The sequence below is a fragment of the Myotis myotis genome, unplaced genomic scaffold, assembly GCF_014108235.1.
Source record: "Myotis myotis isolate mMyoMyo1 unplaced genomic scaffold, mMyoMyo1.p scaffold_m19_p_5, whole genome shotgun sequence".
Classification (NCBI taxonomy): Eukaryota; Metazoa; Chordata; class Mammalia; order Chiroptera; family Vespertilionidae; genus Myotis; species Myotis myotis.
Genome location: NW_023416357.1, coordinates 102131813 through 102153400, shown reverse-complemented (window position 1 = coordinate 102153400; position 21588 = coordinate 102131813). Strand labels below are relative to the sequence as shown.

Below are 21588 nucleotides of genomic sequence, written 5' to 3'. Positions count from 1 at the left end.
GTTTAAAAGTGCACCTTAAGCCCTGGCCAGGTAGCTCAGTTGGTAAGAGGGTTGTCCTGATATGCCAAGGTTGTGGGTTCGATCCCCAGTCAGGGCACATCCAAGAAGCAACCAATCAATGCATAAATAACAGCAAATTGATGTTTCTCTCCTTTCCTCTCTTAAAAAGAAAAAAAAAAGTGCATCTTAAATTATAAACACCTGTAACAAAATCACCCCCAAACCTTTACTTCCAAGGTTAACTAGTGCCTTTGCTTAACTCCAAGTATAACCTTTAAAGCCACCTAGCTGAGCAAGTTCTTAAGCCCCACCTATTAATTTGGTTAAGTGGTTTTCAATTTTTTTTTTTTTATTCTGTAGATTAAAGACGCTAAATCTTTAACCTTGAAGGGCAGGCAAAAGGTCGGCTATGCTGTCAACATAGAAGTCAGGGACCATTTTCCTTTTAGACATGCAGTCACTTTCCTGATTACTCTTCACATCTCTTAGAGAGGAGACTCCAGTGAGGGTGAGGATGGTCTTTAGGCCACAGGAGACGCCCAGGAGGATGTCTGTGTCCAGGCGATCTCCCACCATGACGGTGCGCTCGGGGTTGATGCCGTACTCCTGGGACACGCAGTCGAAGATGAAGCGGCTGGGCTTCCCTATAATGTCGGCCTGGCGCTCAGCGGCCATCTCCACGGCTCGGACCAGACAACCGGTACCTGAGGGGCGGAGAGGGGAGGGGAGGAGAGCGCCCGAGGTCAGAGGGCTGGAGGGGCCCGCCGCCGCCCTCCAACCTCCTGCCCCGGGGCGCACGGACCCGCGATGAAGCGGCCGTTCTCGAGGGGGAGCCGGTTGTCCATGTTGGTGCCCACGAGCAGGCAGCTGGGCTGCTGCAAGTAACGCACGGCCTTGGTGAGCTTCATGTAGCTGAAGTGCGGGTCGAAGCCCACCACGACGGCGCGCACGTCGGGCTCGAGCGGCACGTCCAGCCAGGCGCCAGGGCCGTCGCCCTGCAGGGGATCCGGCCCCACGCCCACGCAGGCGACGCCCACGGCCTCCAGCTCCGCGGCCAGCGCTGCGCTGCCCAGCACGTAGGCCTTGGGGGCCGGAGGGCCGGTCAGGCGCTGGCGCAGGTAGAGCGCGGTGCAGTAGGCCGTGCCGAAGACCTCAGGGCTGTCGCCGGGTCCCGCGGGGCCGCCGAAGCCCAGGCGCCGCAGCTTCTCGGCGTAGGCCTCACGGGTCTTGCTGCTGTTGTTGGTGATGAAGCCGAGGCGTTTGCCACGGGCCCGCAGCGCCGTTAGGGTCTCCGGCGCGCCAGGCACGGCCGTCTCGCCGCGCCACAGCACGCCGTCGCAGTCGAACAGCAGCGTGTCCACGTCGGCCAGCAGCGCCTGGGCCCGCTCGGCGTTCAGCCGCACGCAGCGGGCGTCGTCGCCGCCTGCCTCCGCCTCTGCCATGGCCGCCTGCCGCCGTCACCGCCACCGGCAGCCACCGGCCGCTCCTCACAGCCGCCCGCCACAGTGTCCGCCCCGCCCCCGCCGTGCTCATTGGCCCCCCCGCCTCACGCGCACCTCCCATTGGACACCGCCTGCGCCAATCCGCCCCTGCCTACCTCAGGTTGCCGGAGCTCAGCGCCAACCGTCACGGCCCGGCGCAGGGAGGAGGACAGCTATTGGCTGTAAGTCCAGGGGCGCTTCGGTGATTGGCTGGCAGGGAGCCGACCGGTATTCGGAGTGGAACCTTGACTGCGGAAACGCTGCGGAGCCGGGGAGGCGGCGCCGGACGTAAGGCCGCTGCTTATTGGGCAGCTCAGTGGGCAGCTCGCTCATTGGAGGCGCGTGGTCAGCTTAGGTGACGGAGACCCTTCATCGAATGACCCTCAATCGGGCAGGCTATTGATTGGCTGGCTTCTCTCCCGTCGTGCGGGCGGGGCTCTCCGCAGGAGCGCGGTAGGGGTGGGGTGCTGCCCCCCTTTCGGAGGCAGTCACGTCTTCACCTTCGCTTGGGCTGGGCCGGGCATTGTCCTTCCCACTGGACATTCTCCGCACACAGTGTCAGCGTGCGGACAGACTACGGCCAGTCCCGAGAGCCACCTCGGAACTAACTCCTTCCTCACAAGCCTTGCGTTGTCATTTCCAAAAATGCTTTCGCTGCGGTCTTAGTGGTTTTGTGAACCAGTAACTTCGAGGCAGTGGAATTAGGGTCCTTAGTTGGTCATCATCATTATTATTAGGTTATTGTTATCTTTGATTGAGGTGTAATGTATAATAAATTGCATAAATCATAAGTATGCAGCTTGATGGGGTTTTTACATACCTATACACCTGTGTTAACACAACCCAGATTAAGATTCAGAATATTTCCATCACTTCAGCTTCCCTCACATCACTATCCAGCCAATAGCGGAGACCCCTCCACCAGCCTCTTTTCTGACTACTATCACCATGAAGTCATGGCCTCCTTCGCCTGTTCTAGACCGTCTTAAAAGGAAGATCTTACTGTGTGTATTCTTCTGGCTCTTGCTTCTTTGGGTCAACATAATGTCTGTGAAATGCTTCCTTCTTAGTGTTTTTGTTTCGCTTTTGTTGTGTCAACTTAAAAAACATTCAAACATACAATGGAGCCAAGATAGTCTCTTCAATAAATGGTGCTGGGAAAATTGGACAGATATATGCAAGAAAATGAAACTAGACCACCAACTTACACCATACACAAAAATAAACTCAAAATGGATAAAGGACTTAAATGTACGACAGGAAACCATAAAAATTCTAGAAGAATCCAAAGGCAACAAAATCTCAGACATATGCCGAAGCAATTTCTTCACTGATACAGCTCCTAGGGCACTTGAAACGAAAGAGAAAATGAACAAATGGGACTACATCAAAATAAAAAGCTTCTGCACAGCAAAAGAAACCATCAACAAAACAACGAGAAAACCCACTGTGTGGGAAAACATATTTGCCAATGTCATATCTGATAAGGGCCTAATCTCCAAAATTTATAGGGAACTCATACAACTTAACAAAAGGAAGATAAACAATCCAATCAAAAAATGGGCAAAGGACCTAAATAGACACCTTTCAAAAGAGGACATTCAGAAAGCCAAGAGACATATGAAAACATGCTCAAAGTCACTAATCATCCAAGAGATGCAAATCAAAACAACAATGAGGTACCATCTCACACCTGTCAGAATGGCTATCATCAACAAATCAACAAACGACAAGTGCTGGAGAGGATGTGGAGAAAAAGGAACACTTGTGCACTGCTGGTAGGAATGCAGACTGGTGCAGCCACTATGGAAGACAGTATGGAGTTTCCTTAAAAAACTGAAAATGGAACTCCCATTTGACCCTGTGATCCCACTTCTAGGAATATATCCCAAGAAACTAGAAACACGAATCAGAAAGGATATATGCACCCCTATGTTCATAGCAGCACAATTCACCATAGCTAAGATCTGGAAACAGCCTAAGTGCCCATCAGTAGATGAATAGATTAGAAAACTGTGGTACATCTACACGATGGAATACTATGCTGCTCTAAAAAGGAAGGAACTCTTACCATTTGCAACGTCATGGATGGAACTGGAGAGCATTATGCTAAGTGAAATAAGCCAGTCAATGAAGGAAAAATACCACATGATCTCACTCATTCATGGATAATAGAGACCATTATAAACTTTTGAACAATAATAGATACAGAGGCAGAGCTGCCTCAAACAGATTGTCAAACTGCAGCAGGAAGGCTGGGGAGGGTTGGGGGGCAGGAGGTAGGGGGATAAGAGATCAACTAAAGGACTTGTATGCATGCATATAAGCATAACCAATGGACATAAGACACTGGGGGATAGGGGAGGCTAGGGGACTGTCTAGGGCGGGGGGATAAAATGGACACATATGTAATACCCTTTGTAATACTTTAAGCAATAAATAAATAAAAAAAAAAGAAAAAAAAAACACATTCAAACCTGTGAAGAACTTTTGTGAGTTTATTTGAGCCAAACTGTCAACAATTGCCGGGAGCAAAATCTCAACGGATTGAGATAATGCTCTCGCCCTGACTGGTTTGGCTCAGTGGATAGAGTGTTGGTCTTCGGACTAGAGATAATGCTCTGGAGAATGGCAGTTTTGCACCTTATTTTATGCATTACAATCAAAAGAGGAGATGTATGTGGGTGACATGAAATTCATTGGTGGTAGATTAGGGAGGCAGGCGAAAGCCAGGGAAAGGGGTGGAACCTCTGGGATTGGATAAAAAGTAAAATGACAGACACATACTTCTTTTACATATAGGTGGGTAAAGGATAGTTAACAGTCAACAATAAACTCAGTAACAATGAGGGGATTTATGGTCTTGGTCTCCACAGAATGGTGCCTGTGCTTTGAGGGGTCCAGAAAAAGGAAAATTACTTGGACATTCCAAAGATATGTTATCACAGATGCAAAAAGACAATGACAGGCTCAATTAGGGTAAAGATTGACCTTTGTCAGGGAAGATGCTGACCTAGGACATGACTACCCACCACACACTTTTTTAGCTAAAAAGTTTTAATTTCAGGCTACCATAGATACAATTTTCTGTGTATTTATCACAAAGTAACTTTTGTGGTTACTTTAGTTCTCTGAGTTTGCAAGGCCACCATGCAGGCCTTCCCTGAGCTAGTCAGGTTAGCATATAGCCACTTTTTATCCGGAGTTGTCACATGGAATATTGTAAGAATATACTATATCCCTGTTGATCTCTTCTCCAGTTGATGGACATTTGGGTTGTTTCCACTTTGGGACTTGTTATGCAAAGTGCTGAGGTCCCAGAAAACCTTAGCGTATTGTTTGTGAATTCCAAAGAAATAACTCAGAGGACTGATGGTGAAAGACATGGGTTTATTAGGACTTAACGTGTATACCAGTGGCGACCAACCAGTGAAGTTTGCCACCACACTGGCTTCCACCTGTGAAGTTGTCCCACTAAGTCCCATCTGGCCTGCAGACAGGCCGCACTGGGAGTGGCCGGCTGGTGCTATTGTTTTGCTGCTACCCAGACTTTCCCAACACAAGGTTTTATGGAGTACAAAAAACAGAGAAAAACAGGGCACACAGGGGGAGAGGGGTGTGCCCGTACATAAGCTATGTGAGATCAAAACACTATTTACAATCCTGGCTCACATCTAGAAGCAGTTTCTCTTTGGCATTTCTTCTGGTCAAGGTCTCACAGTCACTTACAGGTGGTCATCACTATATTTCCAATAGGGTTGGAAGAAGAGTTGGAACATGGGAAGCGGCCCAGGTTCCCATTTACCATACAAGGTGGAAACAACCCAAATGTACTGAATGGATAAATAAATTGTGATGTATCCATATAATTATTCAGCCATAAAAAGGAATCAAGTACTGATACATACAACAACCTGGATGTGTTGGAGGTGGCGAGAATGGCACCAGGTGTTAGACCGGTGGGGTCAGACTGTACCTGGGTTCAGCAACCTTGGTACTTGAATTCTGGCTAGGAAAGAATTCAGAGCCAAAACTCAAACTATGAGAGAACATTTATTTAGAAAATCACAGAGGTGGAAGAAGTGAGCGGCAGAAGAAATGGGCTCAGGAGGTAACATGCTTTGGGGGGAGAGGGAAGAGGCATGGGAGGGGAAAGGTGGAGGGTATGCTCAGGGGAGGGAGAGCAAGCTGGGTCCTCCACCCTAAGGGCTTTTAAGGGCGGAAGTTTTAGGGGCAATACCAGGAGAAGATCCCAATAGAATACTCATCAACTTTCCAGGTGTATCGTTTCAGGGTCAGGGTCTCCACAGATTGACAGGTGCCAGGGCAGGGGGTCATCAGTCAATGCAGCTGGTCCTGAGGTCAGCTGCCAGGTTTTGTTGCTTTTCTGTAGCTGAAATACAACTGAAGCCTAGACGTTATCCCCCGGGGTTAATGCTTAACGGCTATTCTCCAGTCCCCTTGTTCACACCCCAACCCCCAACCCCATGACTAGCAACGTGCCAGGGGAGGCAAGGTCAGGGGAGGGTCCGAACACTGTGACCAGTGATATGGAAGGTCAGAGGGTCTAAACTGCATGATCAGCAATATGCTAGGGGAGGAAAGGTTACCTTGAGGGCAAGGTCCTTGTTTCCCCGGCTTTGTCTGTTGCTTGGCACCCAGGGATTCCCGCCCTGGTGACTGCCAGTACCTAGCCCTTGCTCTGCTCATGTCTAACTGCCTACCACAGATGAATTTTGAAAACATTGTGTTAGGCAAAAGAAGCCAGAGGTTGCCCAGCCAGAGTGGCTCAGTGGTTGTGTGTTGACCTATGAACCAGGAGGTCATGGTTTGATTCCCGGTCAGGGCACATGCCCGGGGTTGCTGGCTCCATCCCCAGTGGGGGGGTGTGCAGGAGGCAGCAGATTGGTGATTCTCTCTCATCAATGATGTTTCTCTCTCTCCCTTCTTCTCAGAGATCAATAAAAGAAATAATAATAATACAAAAAGCCAGAGGCAAAAGATCACATGTGTAATTTTATTTATATAAAACTAGAGGCCTGTGCACAACATTCGTGCACTGGAGGTGGGGGAGAGGGAGGGGGAGAGCAGATCCCTCAGTCTGGCCTGCGCCTTTTAGCAGTCCCGGAGCCCTTGGGAGATGTCCACAGTCGGATATCCTTAGCGCTGGGCGGAGGCAGGAGAGGCTCCCTGCCACCTCTGCTGCGCTCACCAGCCATCAGCCCAACTTATGGCTAAGTGGTGCTCCCCCTGTGGGAGCACACTGACCACCAGGGGGCAGCTCCTGCTTTGAGCGTCTGCCCCCTGGTGGTCAGTGCACATCATAGCGACCCAGTTGCTCCACAGTTAGGTTGATTTGCATATTACCCTTTTATTATATAGGATGTCCAGAAATGGTAAATCCATAGAAACAGACAGTGGTTGCCAGGGGCTGGGGTAAGGGGATAATGGAGAATGACGGCTAATGGGTACAGGTTTTCTTTTGAAATGACAAAAGTTCTGAAATTAGATGATGGTGATGGTTGCACAACATTGCGAATGTTCTAAATGTCACTAATGATAAATTTTATGTGTACTTATCACAACTTAAAAAAATACACAAAAGAATAAGAGGCCTAGTGAAGCTAACTGTGCGTGAGCCATCCCAAACTCGGTTTTACTCTATGACCAGGGCAACCAACCAGGGACGTTCTGACACCTGAGGGGGGTCGGTGGTGGACAGAGGGCCCCATACGGCCCTCTAGAGCTCGGGGTTCCCACGTGGTGCCCAGGGCCATAGCACATTCTCAAGGCTGGCCGGGTGGCGCACCGGGCCACCTCGCCCCTATACTCCAGCTCTCAAGTCCAGATGCCGCTTTCGGGACCGAGCCCAGCCCCTTCCAGGCCCGCCCCAGCCTTCCGCTTTCCTCTAGCACAGCTACGTCCCTTCCTTCCTAAACCAAACCCAAGAGCCCTCCTCCAGACCCAGCCCGCTGCTTGTCAGTCCGCTCCACTGTAACCCAGCCCCCATAAGAAGCCTCGCCCACCACCTCTCGTTATAAGCTCCGCCCCTCTACCTGTCCATCAAACTCACCCTGGCCCCGCCCCGCCAACCTGGCGTCGTCTTCCTCGCTCCGGCGCGGCCCGTTGTTATGACGACACGGTCGTAAATCCGCCATCTTCCTGCGGCGCGTTGCGACATGGAGGGCGCAATGGCAGTGCGGGTGACGGCCGCTCATACGGCAGAAGCCCGGGCCGAAGCCAGGAGGGAAGCGGGCGAGGGCGGGGTCGAGGCGGCGTCGTCGGCGGCCTTAGCCCCTGGCGGCTTCCTCGGCCTCCCGGCGCCCTTTAGCGAGGAAGGTAACACGGCCGGATGCGGCGGGGTGTGGCCGGGGTGGGGGCAACTCTGCCCGGGGCTGGCGGAGGCCCCGATGACCTGAGCTGCAGGCGCGACTGACGTTCCCAGACCCGGATTTCTCTCCCAGGGGACCCCTCAGACACCTGCACGAGTCCCCGGTTTCCTCGGACTCTCGGGCCTCACCTGCGGGGCGCCAGTCATCCCCGTGGGTTCGGTGCTGACTCCTGGATACTCACAGTTGCCCAAGCCTTCGGGGCTGTCCGGATGGACCTCCACGACCGCCTCCACCGCCAGCCCAGCTCTCCCCTGGGCCCCCTCCCGCTGCACCTGACGGGCCGCCGGGGCCCTGGCTGGGTGTGGCTGGGGGCTCCAGGAGGGCGGGGCCTCGGGTTTCTCCAGGTTTGGGCTTTGTCCAGCTGGCACCTGGGGAGGAGAGCCGGTGCACTGCAGCCAGCCTGCGGGCTCCGTCCCGGACCTGCCCGTTTCTAGCTCTTTGATCCTGGGCAGGTGGCCACACACCGCTCCATTTCCTATTACAAATGGGGATGCTGCTGATAACAAGGTATCAAGCATTTAACCTGTATCAGCTTTTTTCATCCTCAAACCAACCCTGGACACTATTATTATTGTTGTTATTTCCCATTTTGTGAGTGAGGAGTATTGAGGTTCAAAAATGTGGAAGTGACCAAGTCACCCAGCTAGTAAGCAGCAAGGACTGAACTGTGAGACAGTTCAACACGCTCCTGTGTGCTGCCATCTCATAGGGCAGTGGTGAGAATGAAAACAGCATGTGAATCACTGAGAACAATGCTGGAACACACTGAGGCTCATTCACGGAGAAGTAGCTTTTGGAGATAGAACTAAGGTCTCAGCCCTCTGAGCTTGTCCCATGCGGCTGTAGCCTGGGCCAGACAGGAGGGGGTCAGCTAGTGATATTGGGTTGGTGGCCATTGTCCCTACAGCATTCATATTCCCTACAGCCTTCATATTCCTGGTGCAGTTTTTTCGTACTCCTTATTCCAGCTTGGGGAGGGGCAGGGCCAACTTGAAGAGGGGTCTCTCTGGAGATTGCTGTGCCCTGCTGGGCTTGCCCATGGCATTGTCTCAGTGTCACATGGGCTGGGTGTGTCCCCTTCTGTGGCAGGAGTTCCTTCAACCCTCAATACCCTGGTGCCGAGTCAGACTCAGCGAGTTAAAAGGGTGGCGGACACCTCAGTGCTTGGCTTGTGACTCTGAGCCATCTGGATGGGACTGCCCTCTGTCAGGTGGCCTGTAGGCGAGTCATGGCGGTGGTTTGGCCCTTTGATTGCTCATTAATTCAATAGACATTGACCGCCCCTGTGCACCAGGCCTGGGTTTGACCCTAATGAGGGGCTGCATATGAGATGATGGGAACTAGCAGACTTTTACGGAAGCAGAGGGAACACCTCCCCATCCCTTTGTCTAAACAGTGGGATTTCTAGAGTAGACCCTCAGGTTCAGGTTCTGGCCCCAGTAGTCACCAGCTGGGTGGTCTTGAATCCCAAGTTGCTCTGCTAGAGTGGAAATAGTAATTTCCGTTTCCCCAGGGTGCTGTCTGGATTTGGTGACATCCCCAGTGAGGTGCCTGGAATGTGGTAGGGACTCAGTGAGCAGGAGAGGCAGGCACTACTGGCTGGTTATCCCAGATGGTGAGGGGCTCAGGTGCTGTGGCCCTAAGGCGTGGAGTCCCTCTCAGGTTCCATCCTGGGTGTCATCACCAGAGCAGGGAGGTGCTGCCTGTTGGCACTAAGGAAGCACCAAGTCAGAGAGAGAGAAGAGTAGTTATGGGTCAGGGTGCCCCCTCTTCTGTGTTTGCCAAGGGCTGGCCTCTTAGCCAGAGCCCTGTGGGAACCAGCACCTCTTCTCCCTCTGCTGTACTCTGCATTGGGTCAGCCCATTTTATAGTTGAGGGAACAGACCCAGATGTGGTCATCGAGGTACCCAAGGTCACATGAAAACCCTATAAGCCACTGTCCCCGAATTGGTCAAATGCCTCTGCCTCATGACCGCCTCCCTGGGCCTCTCTCCCCTTGTCTCTGAGGTGGGGGCTTTGGACATGACGGCCTGGGTGCATTCCTGCAGCCTAAGTGTACTGTTGAGGCTGACCTCCAGAGGATGAGGGCTTGCACCTTGGGCTCCTGAGGGTGTTCTCAGCCCCTCTGGGAGGGTCAGGGAAGGCACTTCTGGTTCTGATGCCACCCTGGGGTGGATTTGGCCAGGGCCTGGAAGCCCTGCCCAGCCCCACTGACCTCAGGCTTGTTACAGATGAGGACGATGTGCACAGATGTGGCCGCTGCCAGGCGGAGTTTACTGCTCTGGAGGACTTTGTTCAGCACAAGCTCCAGAAGGTCTGCCAGCGGGCTCCCCCGGAGGCCCTGCCTGCCACCCCTGCGGCCGCTGCGCTGCTGGGCCAGGAGGTAAGCCCACCACCCACACACATGCAGGATGAGGAGGAGGTGGCATGCGGGGACAGACCTGTGCAGCTGGTTCCCAGTGACACCGGGGCAGGCAGAGAGCAGGCATCCGATTTTGTGACTCTGAGCCAAGGGAGGGTTAAGTGGGTGGCAGACACCTCAGTGCTGGGCTTGTGACTCTGAGCCATCCGGATGGGACTGCCCTCTGTTGGGGTGAGGGGGCATCTGGCTCTACCACCAAGAGCCTGATGGTGCTCTGGGATTTCCTGGATGGCCTGGCCTTCTCAGCAGCCTCTGGCTGAAGCATACGCAGTTGGGGCCTGTGGTCCCTCCTTTCTTGTGGCCCAGAGTTCTGCCTTGGCTCAGGGGTATCATGGTGGTTTTTGTATTTTTGGCCTGTCTTCTATCCTGTACAGATAGTTCTGTGGATCCCACAAACAGCATGGCTCTGGATCCCGCCACCCCATAATAAAAATGGCCGACGTTGTTGCACCCCATGTGTGCTTGGGGCTGTACACACACAGTTAGGGCCTGTGGCGCCCCGCACAGTGGGCACTCTTGTCATCCTCGGGAGGAAGTGGGAAAGGAGGCTCCAAGACAAGTCTGTTGCCTCAGGTCACTACAGGGCGTAGCCTAGAGGACAGCGGGCCCAGAGTTGTCTTACTCCGACCCTATGCTCTGTACCTGCCCCTCCCGGAAGTGCCCTCTCCTCTAGGAAGGCCCCTGGACCCACACTCCCAGAGCCCTCTCCTGTGACCCCTGGCTGGGGCTGGGGGTGTAATAGCTTACCTTCACCACCTTCATTCCTGCACAGCCAGCTGAGTTTCGAGCTGGAGTTCTGATCACTTCCTTCTGGAGTCCTCCTGGAGGGTGCTTGGTGCTGTGTTCCTCAGGGGCTAAAGGTGTTAGAGTGATGGGGCTGACACCCTGGGCCAGGCTGGGAGTTGGGCTCAGAGTAGTGAGTCTCTTGGGGGAGATGAGAGCCTCCACCCAGCCATCCTGCATGGACATAAAACCAAGCCTGCACTCCCCAAGCCAAGGGAGCTCGGGAGCTCCGCAGACGAGTTCCTTTTGTCCTTGTTCACCACCGATAGGTGGTCCCGGCCGTGGCAAGCCCGGAGGAGCCCATCACCTTGGCCCACATTGTTGTGGAGGCAGCTGCTCTGACACCAGACATCAGTCACACGCCTGATATTGGTAAGCTGGCCCCACTGGGCGTGTCCACTCCTGGCTTTCAGCCCTGAAGTGTCGCTGACCTGGTAGCCATCAGTGGTCAGGGCTGGAGGCTGGGAACCTCTGCTGCCCGCACTCCTCTGATCCCCGAGAGCAAGGCCTGGCCCAGGAGGAACTGAGGCCTGGTGTGCACCTTCCTCAGGGCAAGGTCTATGGGAGGATTGAGCATTGGGCATCACGCCCTCCCCTGCCAGGAAAGGGAAAGCATGTTGCCTGGGCTGCCCTAGGATCTTCCCTACTTCTCTGCTACCTCCCTGGTTCCTTCCCCCCCCCCCCCCCACAGTTGGCTCTGGAGATTCCGGGTGGGTATGCATGGGGTGCATCTGCTGCTCCAGCTTGGCCTTGATCTGCTGCCTGACCTTGGCCTTCTACTCCCCAGTGCTCACTCCCTGTGGGGATAGTGATTCCTGACCTGATTCTCACAAGGCTTTTATGAGCATACAACGCCAAGTCAGCCCCTTTGATGGCTTTTTTTGTTAAAGTACCTTCTGATGTACAATAGGGGAGGGGTGTTGAGATGTTTGGATTGGATCACACACTCATTAATTGGGGACAGGCCAATGCAGGGGGACATTCAAAGGGTAGTTCAGGGCTGGGGCAGTGAAGAGAGTTGTGGGGGGGAGGGGAGGTGCTGGGTGTGTGCACAGCAGTGGAGGAAGGCTGGGTTGAGCCTGCTGCCTTGGGAAATTTGGAAGGGAATGGTGGTTACCTGGGGAGCCTGCTGGGCAGAGACCTTGGCAGGTGCATGAGTGGGTTGAGGAGCTAGACAGGAAGTTTGGGCAACAGGTAGAATTTGCCTTTGGGAAGCTCTTAGGACCATCTGGGGTAGAAGGAAGGGGTGGGGGAGGAGAGTGGGGGAGGGGAACCTTGGAGCAGGCTTTTTGCCAAGGCCCCACCTCAGGGAGGTGAGGGGACACCTATCCTTGTCTCCATGCTCTTTCCCCCTGAGGTTCCTGTGGACAAGGAAGTTCACCTGGTGCCCCTCTGGGATAGGAATGCTGTCCTGTGGGAGGTGGGGCCGTGCTCCAGTCCTGGCTTGGTGTTTGGTTTCTGGGGTGGGTGGTGTCATAGAAAAACAAGTTCCCTGCCCTGGCTGGGTGGCTCAGTTGGTTGGAGTGCTGTCCTGTACACCAAAAGGTTGTAGGTTCGGTTTCCGGTCAGGGCACGTATGGGAGGCAACTGAACAATGTTTCTCTCTCACATTGACGTTTCTCTCTCTCCCTCTTCCTTTCTCTCTAAAAATCAAAAAAGCTTATTCTTGGGTAAGGATTTAAAAAATAAAAATAAAGAAAGAAAAAACAAATTCTGTGTTTGGGCAGCATCTACGGGCTGCAGACCCTTGTTCAGTCAGGCATCTTCCCACCACCCTGACCTCCAGCCTGCCCATGCCTGCAGCTCGGCAGCTCTGGGGGCTCCTCTGTGGGCACCCCTGCCTCTCTTACATCCTTGGGAGTCTCTCCTTTTGCAGGCATCCTGGGTGCCCCAAATGTCCCCTTGGTGTTAGCTGCTCAGTGGTCCACAGCCCAGGATTGGCCAGACTCTAAACTACCATCTGCTATTGTCCCAGGGTTGAGAGTTCTGTGTCTTTGCATGGTCAGCGGAGGCTGCTGGGGCCGATTAGCAGCTAGATACCCACTCCTGCCTCTTCTTGGGAAACAAACTTGCACTTCACTTGTTACCCCTTCCCTGAACCTTTGGTCTACTGTATGACACATCCTGGGGCAGAGGAAAGATAAAGCATCAGGCATGCTTTATCGTCGTCTTCTTCTTATTAATATAATATTGATTTCAGAGGAAGGGAGAGGGAGAGAGAGAGAGAGAAACATTAATGATGAGAGAAAATCATTGATCGGCTGCCTTCTGTACACCCCCTACTGAGGATCAAGCTGGCAGCCCAGGCATGTGCCCTGACTAGAAATTGATGCTCGACCACTGAGCCACACTGGCTGGGCCCTTATTTGTTGTGCTTCCATTCTGTTTGGAGGGAATGACTTGTCAACACATGGTGCCAGCTTGATTGAGGCTTCAAAGAAGCAGTTTCACAACCATTTCCAACTGTCATTTTTATGAACAGAAATTGTGAAGTGTTTACAGCTTAGCTTTACACATTGTCAGATTTATTTTTTCTAAATATGTTTTTATTGATTCTAGAGAGAGAGGAAGGGGTGGGGCGGGGAGAGGAAAACATTGATGTGAGAGAAAAACATCTATCAGCTGCCTTCTGCACACTCCTACCAGGGATCGAGCCCCCAATCCTGGCATGTGCCCTGACAGGATCAAATTGGCGACCTCCCAGTGCAAGGGATGAGCTACACTAGACAGGGCACATTGGTTGATTCTTGTTGTATCCTTAATGGGGATCGAACTCACATTGGGATGACACTCTAATCAATTGAGCTACCCAGCCAGCGTGATTGTCAGATTTCTTCAACGCTCTCGACAGGTGCAGAAACCTCAGGCTGTCCCAGGTGTCTCATGAGCATTCACTTTGAGGCCGGGTTCCTCGCCTGCCTGCTTCAGAATAGATGCTAGTGGGTGACTCTGGAGGCATTTTCTTATGTTAGTGGGAGCTGAGGCAGCAAGCAGGATAGATTACGGTGAGCTGGGTTGGCCTGCCCACTGTCTCTGTGTTGGGTACTCCATTGCCCTTAGAAGTGGTAGGACCCCTGTGCACATCTAGTGCTGTACTCCTTTTGGCTTAGGGGAGGGGGCATTTGCTCACCATGGTCTCCACTGGATACATTCTGGGGGCCTGGAACTTCTCCAAGCAGCTCCAGTATACTCCAGCAGTATTCCTGGGCCAGGGTCCCAGGAGGGGTAGGGCCCTCGGCATCCTGAGACTCAGGCTGACCTGCTTCTCTTTAGACAGTGGACACATCAAAGAAGTCATTGTGGCTGCTGAGGTGGATCCAGGCGACAGTGAGATGGCAGAGGCCTCAGGCAGCCCCGATCCTCAGGGGCCCGGGCTGGCCGGGCAGGGTGAGCAGGCCCAGCTCAAGCTGCTAGTGAACGAGGATGGCCGCTACGTGTGTGCATTGTGTCACAAGACCTTCAAGACGGTGAGCCCCAGATCTTGGGCCGTGTCAGCTAAGGGGACCAGGCCTCCTGCCCAGGCAGCTGCCTGAGCCTCGCTGCCCCTCCCTCTCAGGGTAGCATCCTCAAGGCCCACATGGTCACCCACAGCAGTCGTAAGGACCACGAGTGCAAGCTGTGCGGGGCCTCCTTCCGGACCAAGGGTTCCCTCATCCGGCACCACCGGCGGCACACAGGTGAGCTCGCTCAGTATGTGGGGCACCCCTGCCTCCTGGTGGGAGGCTATGGCTCCAGGCCTGCCTTCTTTACCCATAGCTGACTCCATTCCACAGATGAGCGTCCCTATAAATGTGCCAAGTGTGGAAAGAGCTTCCGGGAGTCAGGTGCACTGACCCGGCACCTCAAGTCTCTCACCCCGTGCACTGAAAAAATCCGGTTCACCATGAGCAAGGATGTGGTTGTTGGCAAAGAGGAGGCGCATACAGGTCAGCATGGTGAAGGCTCCCTGTTCCAGCCCTGAAGCTGCCCTGGTCAGGGAGGCTTCTTCAAGGACTCTTCTTGGTTCTGCCTTAAAGGGTCCGGTGCCTCCGCCGTGGGGACCGTTACATCATCATCGGTGATAGGCGAGCCCATGGAGACATCACCCGTGATTCATCTGGTGACAGATGCCAAGGGCACTGTCATTCATGAAGTCCATGTCCAGATGCAAGAGCTTCCCCTGGGCATGAAAGCCCTAACCCCAGAGGTGGGGGCCGTGGGGGTGTGGCCTCTGACTGCTCAGCGCCAGGATCTGTTCTGGGCACTGGCTCTAGTGGGAATGGGACTGACCTGGGCCTGCACTCTGTGTGGTGGTAGAGGCGATGAAAGACCAATGGCTGCCCTAGATGGGGCAGGCGAGAGCAGATGGGAGTGGACTATGGGGCTCCCAGGGGCATTCCTGAGTGAAGATGCTGGGTGTGCACAGTGGTCCTTGGGCACCTTGGATTTCTCCTGTGTGGTGGGTGCGGGTGGGCGCCATATGCGGAGCCGCCTGGCCAACCTCCCTCCCTCCCCATCCCCACAGCCCCCTGCTCCCAAGGAGCTTCCCTGTTCCAGCGAGGACAGTCGGGAGAACCTGCTGCACCAGGCCATGCAGAACTCTGGCATTGTCCTTGAGCGGGTCACTGGGGAGGAGGGGCCCCTGGAACCAGTCCCTCCCGCTGCGTCCAGTGCCCAGCCCCTAGGAGATGGTCCCCCAGAACTGCCGCTGCTGGAGGTGGAGCAGGTGGAGACAGTAGGTACCTGTGCTGCCAGTGTGCTCACTCCTGGGGGCCGCACCATAGAGGAAGCTACTCACTACCCTGGCCTGGCCGCCTGCCTCCTTGCTGTGCTCTCTGCTGTCACTTTCTGCAGTGACTTTGTCCCCTGAGCTGCTTACCCCTGAGCCCATGATGAGCCTCTCAGGGTGGGGGTGCTACGGGTCTGTCTGTGGGACCCAGCCTGCAGTGGATGCTGGAAATACGCTGTGGTCCCCCAGCAGGTGGCCCATGAAGCCTCAGCGGTATCCAGGACCCACCTGTGCCCTCAGTGCAGTGAAACCTTCCCGACAGCTGCCACCCTAGAGGCCCACAAAAGGAGCCACGCAGGTGGGTGGCGAGTGGGGCACTGTGAGTGGCCAGGGTGGTCCCTTGGGCAATGGTGGTCAGGGTGGCCTGTGGGCAGGCAGCAGGCAGTTGGCGGGGGGGCCCTTGGGGATGGGACGTGGCCTGACATTGCCTGTGGCCCCAGGGCCGAAGCTGTTCACATGTGTGCAGTGTGGCAAGGCCTTCCCCAAGGCCTACCTGCTCAAGAAGCACCAGGAGGTCCACGTGCACGAGCGCCGCTTCCGCTGTGGGGACTGTGGGAAGCTCTACAAGACCATCGCTCACGTGCGCGGCCACCGGCGTGTCCATTCAGATGAGCGGCCCTACCCATGTCCTGAGTGTGGCAAGCGCTACAAGACCAAGGTGGGCCCTCCAGCCCTGACTTCTGACCCCCCCGCCCATGAGCTCCCCACTCTGTGGGCCAGCTCCGTCCCTTGTTTCTGCCCCAGCCCTCCCGTGTTACCCCTCTGCCCAGTGTTGGCTCGGACCCCCCCCCCTTCCCCGGCCCTAGAAGTGGGTGGGGAAAGCCTCAGTCTTAGGTGTGGACAAGACCAGGTTGATCCTGACAGTGGCCTCCTCAGAATGCCCAGCAGGTACACTTCCGGACACACCTGGAAGAGAAGCCGCACGTGTGCCCATATTGCAGCCGAGGCTTCCGGGAGAAGGGCTCACTGGTGCGGCATGTTCGCCACCACACGGGCGAGAAACCCTTCAAGTGCTACAAGTGTGGCCGTGGCTTTGCCGAGCACGGCACGCTCAACCGGCACCTGCGCACTAAAGGTTGGGGGCGAGTGGGAGGCAGGAGGGGGTGAGGGGCAGCAGGAGGCCAGCCCTGACTGAGCTCTCCACCTCAGGGGGCTGCCTACTGGAGGTGGAGGAGCTGCTGGTGTCCGAAGAGAGCCCCACAGCAGCTGCCACTGTCCTTGATGAAGACCCGCACACTGTGTTGGTTGAATTCTCATCCGTGGTGGCTGACACCCAGGAGTACATCATTGAGGTGGGTGTAGGGCAGGGCTGGGATGTGGCCCAGGGACAGGCAAGGTTGACCTCTGACCCTCTTTCCAGGCCACCACGGATGATACAGAGACCAGTGAAGCTACAGAGATCATCGAGGGCACCCAGACAGAGGTGAGGGGCTGGGGGAGAGGGAGAAGGGAGGTGTGGTGCCCTCACCCAACCTTGTGGGCTGAGCTGTGAGCCACCCACAGGTGGATAGCCATATCATGAAGGTGGTGCAGCAGATCGTACACCAGGCCAGCGCCGGGCACCAAATCATTGTGCAGAATGTGACCATGGATCAGGAGGCGGAGCTAGGTCCAGAAGCGGCTGCTGCAGACACCATTACCATTGCCACCCCGGAAAGCCTGACAGAGCAGGTGGCCATGACACTGGCTTCAGCCATCAGCGAGGGCACTGTGCTTACTGCCCGTGCGGGTGCAAATGGCACTGAACAGGCTACTGTGACCATGGTTTCATCGGAGGACATTGAGATCCTGGAGCACGCGGGCGAGCTGGTTATTGCCTCGCCAGAGGGCCAGCTCGAGGTGCAGACTGTCATTGTTTAGCGTGGGTGCCTGTAGGGTCCCACTGGGCTGGGCTGGGTCAGGGGCAAGGAACCTGAGTGCCCTCCCCGCTCCTACTTGGCCTAGTATGGACAAGACACGGCACAGAATCCAGATGTTCAGACATGTGGGGGTGTAAATAGAGTTTTTTGTTGCTTTACAATAAAACATGAAAACCCACCGCTTGTGATATTGCGGCAGTGGCAGCCCTGGCAGGCTCTCCCATGGCAGCACCTGCCTGCCCGGGCCACCCCGCCCAGTATTCCTGATGGGGCTGGCGACACCTTGGCTGCGTGTGGGTGTCACTGGCATGTGGACAGGCAGCCATCTGCTGGTGCCCTGCCCACTGGGATCTGTGACCCCAGCTTCCTGAGGCCCGATGTGGTTCCCTGGGGCAGGGGACTTAGGCCAGGAGACCAGGAGCTTCTAACAATGTGTAGCAGAAACAGTGGAAGACGTGGAGCTAAGGAGGGGCTTTCCTAAGTGTACTGCCTTAGTTTCCCTGAGGGGATGCTGTTCTAGGAGGGAGATTCTGGATGACCCAGTTTCTGAGGGGTGGGGACAAGAGCAGGCCTGGACTCAGGGCCTGGCTGGCCATCTCCCTCATTCCTCATGAAGATCTTGGGGTGTTGGCAGGGGCTTGAGTCCTGATTCTGACAGACTTGGGGGTTGGAGCCTCAGGGTGGATCCCCTGTTGCCTTGTCTTCTGGGTTCTCTGTGGGAATGGGAGCCAGGAGTTCTGGCACCAACTTTGAGGGGGCGGGACCCAGCACAGCTGGCCCCTCCCTGGACCAGGGCCTCAAATACCTGAGTGTGCCCAGGCATCAGACAGACCTTTTGCCAGACCAAGCTCTTGGAGTCTGGTACCACGGACACACTCCCAGCCTGGACCTCAAACCCTTACTTGGGCCCAAATCCTGAGCCTCTGGCACTGCCCTATCCACATCTCAGGTGAGTCGAGCTGGATGGTAATGGGGTGCGTCTGTTTGGGCTTCAGTTTTCCCACAGAGTAGGAGAATGGCCATGAGCCCAGCACACCACCCTGGGGAGAGCGCAGGGGGAGCCTGCCCTTGGTGCTGGCCAGCATCGGGTGGCATGCCCTGTCAGGCCCCCACACCTGGGGAGGTGAGGGGTGGTTGGGTGTGTCCGACTCCGGGTGGGTGCTCAGGGCTGTGTCTGTCCTCCCAGCCACTGCCTCGGAGCAATGGGACGGCCCCGGGCCCTACTGGCTGCGCTCTGGGCCCTGGGGGCTGCCGGGGCAGCAGCGCTGCGCATTGGAGCCTTCAATATCCAGAGTTTTGGTGACAGCAAAGTGTTGGACTCAGACTGTGCCAGCGTCATCGCACAAGTGAGGCGGGGCCTGGGCTGGGGCTGCTGCCTCTGGGCTCTGCGGGTGAAGCTGCCCTGCGTGACCCGCCCCTACGGTCCCCTCTCCAGATCCTGGCTGGCTATGACATCACGCTCGTGCAGGAGGTGCGAGACCCGGACCTGAGCGCAGTGTCCGTGCTCATGGAGCAGATCAACAGGTGTGGCGGGCAGGGCCCAGCGTCGGGAGCTCCGGCCGGCATCCGAGGCCCGGGAGCGGTGCTTTGACTCGGGGCTTGGCCCATATCTCCGCAGCGTGTCTAGGCACCAGTACAGCTACGTGAGCAGTGAGCCCCTGGGGCGGGATCAGTACAAGGAAATGTACCTGTTCGTTTACAGGTGAGAAGTGGGGTCGCAGCGTGCGGGGTAGGAGGTGGCTGGCTCGGCGCACCCACTCGCCCTTTGCCCCCAGGAAGGACGCGGTGTCGGTGGTAGACACGTACCAGTACCCGGACCCGGAGGACACCTTTAGTCGTGAACCTTTCGTGGTCAAATTTTCAGCCCCCAGCTCCGGTGAGGCCCCGCCCCTACTGCAGGCCCCGCCCCTCCCCCCGCGGGCCCCACCCACCCCTGATACCCACCCTCTCCAACAGCTGCCAAGGAGCTTGTGCTGGTCCCGCTGCACGCTGCGCCCCACCACGCAGTGGCGGAGATCGATGCTCTCTACGATGTGTACCTGGACATTATCGACAAGTGGGGCACCGACGTAAGCCCCGCGCCCGCACAGCCCTGGGTCCCCGGAGGCAGGCCCTGGGGGCGGCCATAGAGGCGTGGGCTGGCTGACCCTGGTCCCCTGCAGGACATGCTGTTCCTGGGCGACTTCAACGCGGACTGCAGCTACGTGAAGGAGCAGGACTGGGCGGCTATCCGCCTGCGCAGCAGCGAAGTGTTCAAGTGGCTCATCCCGGACAGCGCTGACACTACAGTGGGCAACTCGGACTGCGCCTACGACCGCATTGTTGTCTGTGGTGCTCACCTGCGCAGGAGCCTGAAGCCCCAGTCGGCCACGGTGCACAACTTCCAGGAGGTGTTTGGCCTGGACCAGACTCAGGTGAGTGCTGAGCTCCATGGAGTGGGGAGAGGGGGGTGTCCCCTGGCCGCTCTGCACTGGCAGACAGGAGCCAGCTCTCTTCTGTCCAGGACCAGGCTCAGCCTCAGTGCACCTGGCAATCCCCTCCCTGCCCTAGTTTCTGGAAAAGGCCCCTACAGGGTCAGTTGTGGTTGAATGGAACAAGTCTGGGAAGGCACAATAGGATGCCTTCGCCTCTCCCAGAGGTAGGGTCCTGAGTCTGTGCCCACCCCCCACTTGCAGGCAACAGCAGGGATGAACAGCTCAGGCCTCACTGGCCTACTCCCCTAGAAGGTGGTTTCTTACAAACCCAGTGGGCTTCATCCTAGGTGGGGGGCCAGTTCTCTGAGGTGAAGCCTCAGGAAGGACAGGCTGCCCAGCAGGACCACTGAGACTTGGCCCCTCTCCCTCCAGGCCCTTGCCATCAGTGACCATTTTCCTGTGGAGGTGACCCTCAAGCCCCACTGACAGCTCCGAGGACTGGCCAGGGCATGCTGCCTGCAGACTGGCTATGAGGAACAGCTCCACAGGACTCAAGGTGGCTGGCTTGCCCTCAGCAAGGCTGCAGGGCAGGGGGAACTGGGCCTGGACAGGTGGCCATTGACATGTTACTGGAACAGTGAGCTGATCCCCCCATCTGTAAATGGCCTACCACTACCTACCTCACAGGGGTGTGAGGAGCAACCCAGAGCACTGGGTGTGGCTCTGTTCAATAAACAAGAGTGTTAAGCTAGGACCACAAACAGGTCAGCTTAGAGGCCTTCGTGTCCTTTCTTAGCTTGTCTTTCTGTGGTACAAACCTTGTCCTGCAGCCCAGCAGGTTCTTTAGGGCAGCGGTCGACAACCTTTTGGACCTCATCCGCAGACCACCGGCTGGCGACTGCTACTTTAGGGGACAAGCACAGTCTGGCCTGCCCATTTCACATCCTGCTGGAAACCACCACTTCCAGACCACTGTGAATGCAGTGCGGATCAGCACACACACAGGTATAGTGTTGCCTTGCAAGGCCAACCTTCCAGCCCCAATGTTCCTCAACCCCCAGGCACTGGTCTGTATGGAGTCCTGTCCATCACTGCAGGGGGTCAGGTTAAGATCCTGCCCACAGAACTCCAGGTGGTACAGCCCTTCGGTGGTGCCTTCCTGGGTAGGTTCTCCTCACGAGCCCTGGGCTGGGCAAGGACTTGTCAGGACAATGGCCTGTATCCCAGGTAAACCCATCCCCTGAGGATCGGGAGTACAAGGTATAACTGACAGGGGCCTGATGAGGTTTCTAGTTTTTGGCAGGATTTGGTAACTGTCCTGAATTGTACGGTGGGAGGAAAAGCCTTTTTGTCAAAAGTTCGAGCAAGTTTTTCTTGACAAGTCTTTTTAAATTAAGATATAGGACACTTGCAACATAGAATGCCTCTCAAATAATGCCTCCCTTGATCCTCTTCAAGTCCCCCTGATT

At 55.7% G+C, this 21588-nt stretch overlaps 2 protein-coding genes across 2 annotated transcripts; one reads left to right on the top strand and one right to left on the bottom strand.

Moving 5' to 3' along the window:
- Positions 1 to 328: 328 nt before the first annotated feature.
- LOC118656156 (phosphoglycolate phosphatase) lies at positions 329 to 1523 on the bottom strand. The gene is made up of 2 exons (XM_036309035.1): positions 803 to 1523; positions 329 to 704 (listed from the first exon to the last, which is right to left on the bottom strand). The coding sequence occupies exons 1-2, from the start codon at positions 1440 to 1442 to the stop codon at positions 379 to 381; spliced, it is 966 nt and encodes a 321-aa protein (XP_036164928.1). The 5' UTR covers positions 1443 to 1523; the 3' UTR covers positions 329 to 378.
- A 6074-nt stretch (positions 1524 to 7597) lies between these two features.
- Positions 7598 to 20897, top strand: E4F1 (E4F transcription factor 1). The gene is given in 21 exon segments (XM_036308956.1): positions 7598 to 7820; positions 10105 to 10256; positions 11348 to 11450; positions 14352 to 14545; positions 14635 to 14755; positions 14852 to 15004; positions 15095 to 15264; positions 15583 to 15792; positions 16036 to 16144; positions 16287 to 16504; positions 16723 to 16921; positions 16996 to 17138; positions 17207 to 17269; positions 17350 to 17658; positions 18896 to 19079; positions 19082 to 19229; positions 19324 to 19407; positions 19481 to 19581; positions 19662 to 19774; positions 19868 to 20119; positions 20552 to 20897. Coding segments are annotated over 21 exon segments (3240 nt in total). The 5' UTR covers positions 7598 to 7660; the 3' UTR covers positions 20606 to 20897.
- The last annotated feature ends 691 nt before the right edge of the window (positions 20898 to 21588 follow it).

Bases quoted from the DNA above. Each gene is read 5' to 3' on its own strand.
- LOC118656156 (XM_036309035.1), bottom strand. From the start codon at position 1,442: ATGGCAGAGGCGGAGGCAGGCGGCGACGACGCCCGCTGCGTGCGGCTG. The intron at 705-802 runs GTCCGTGCGCCC...TCCGCCCCTCAG, and splicing joins GAACGGCCGCTTCATCGCGG to GTACCGGTTGTCTGGTCCGA.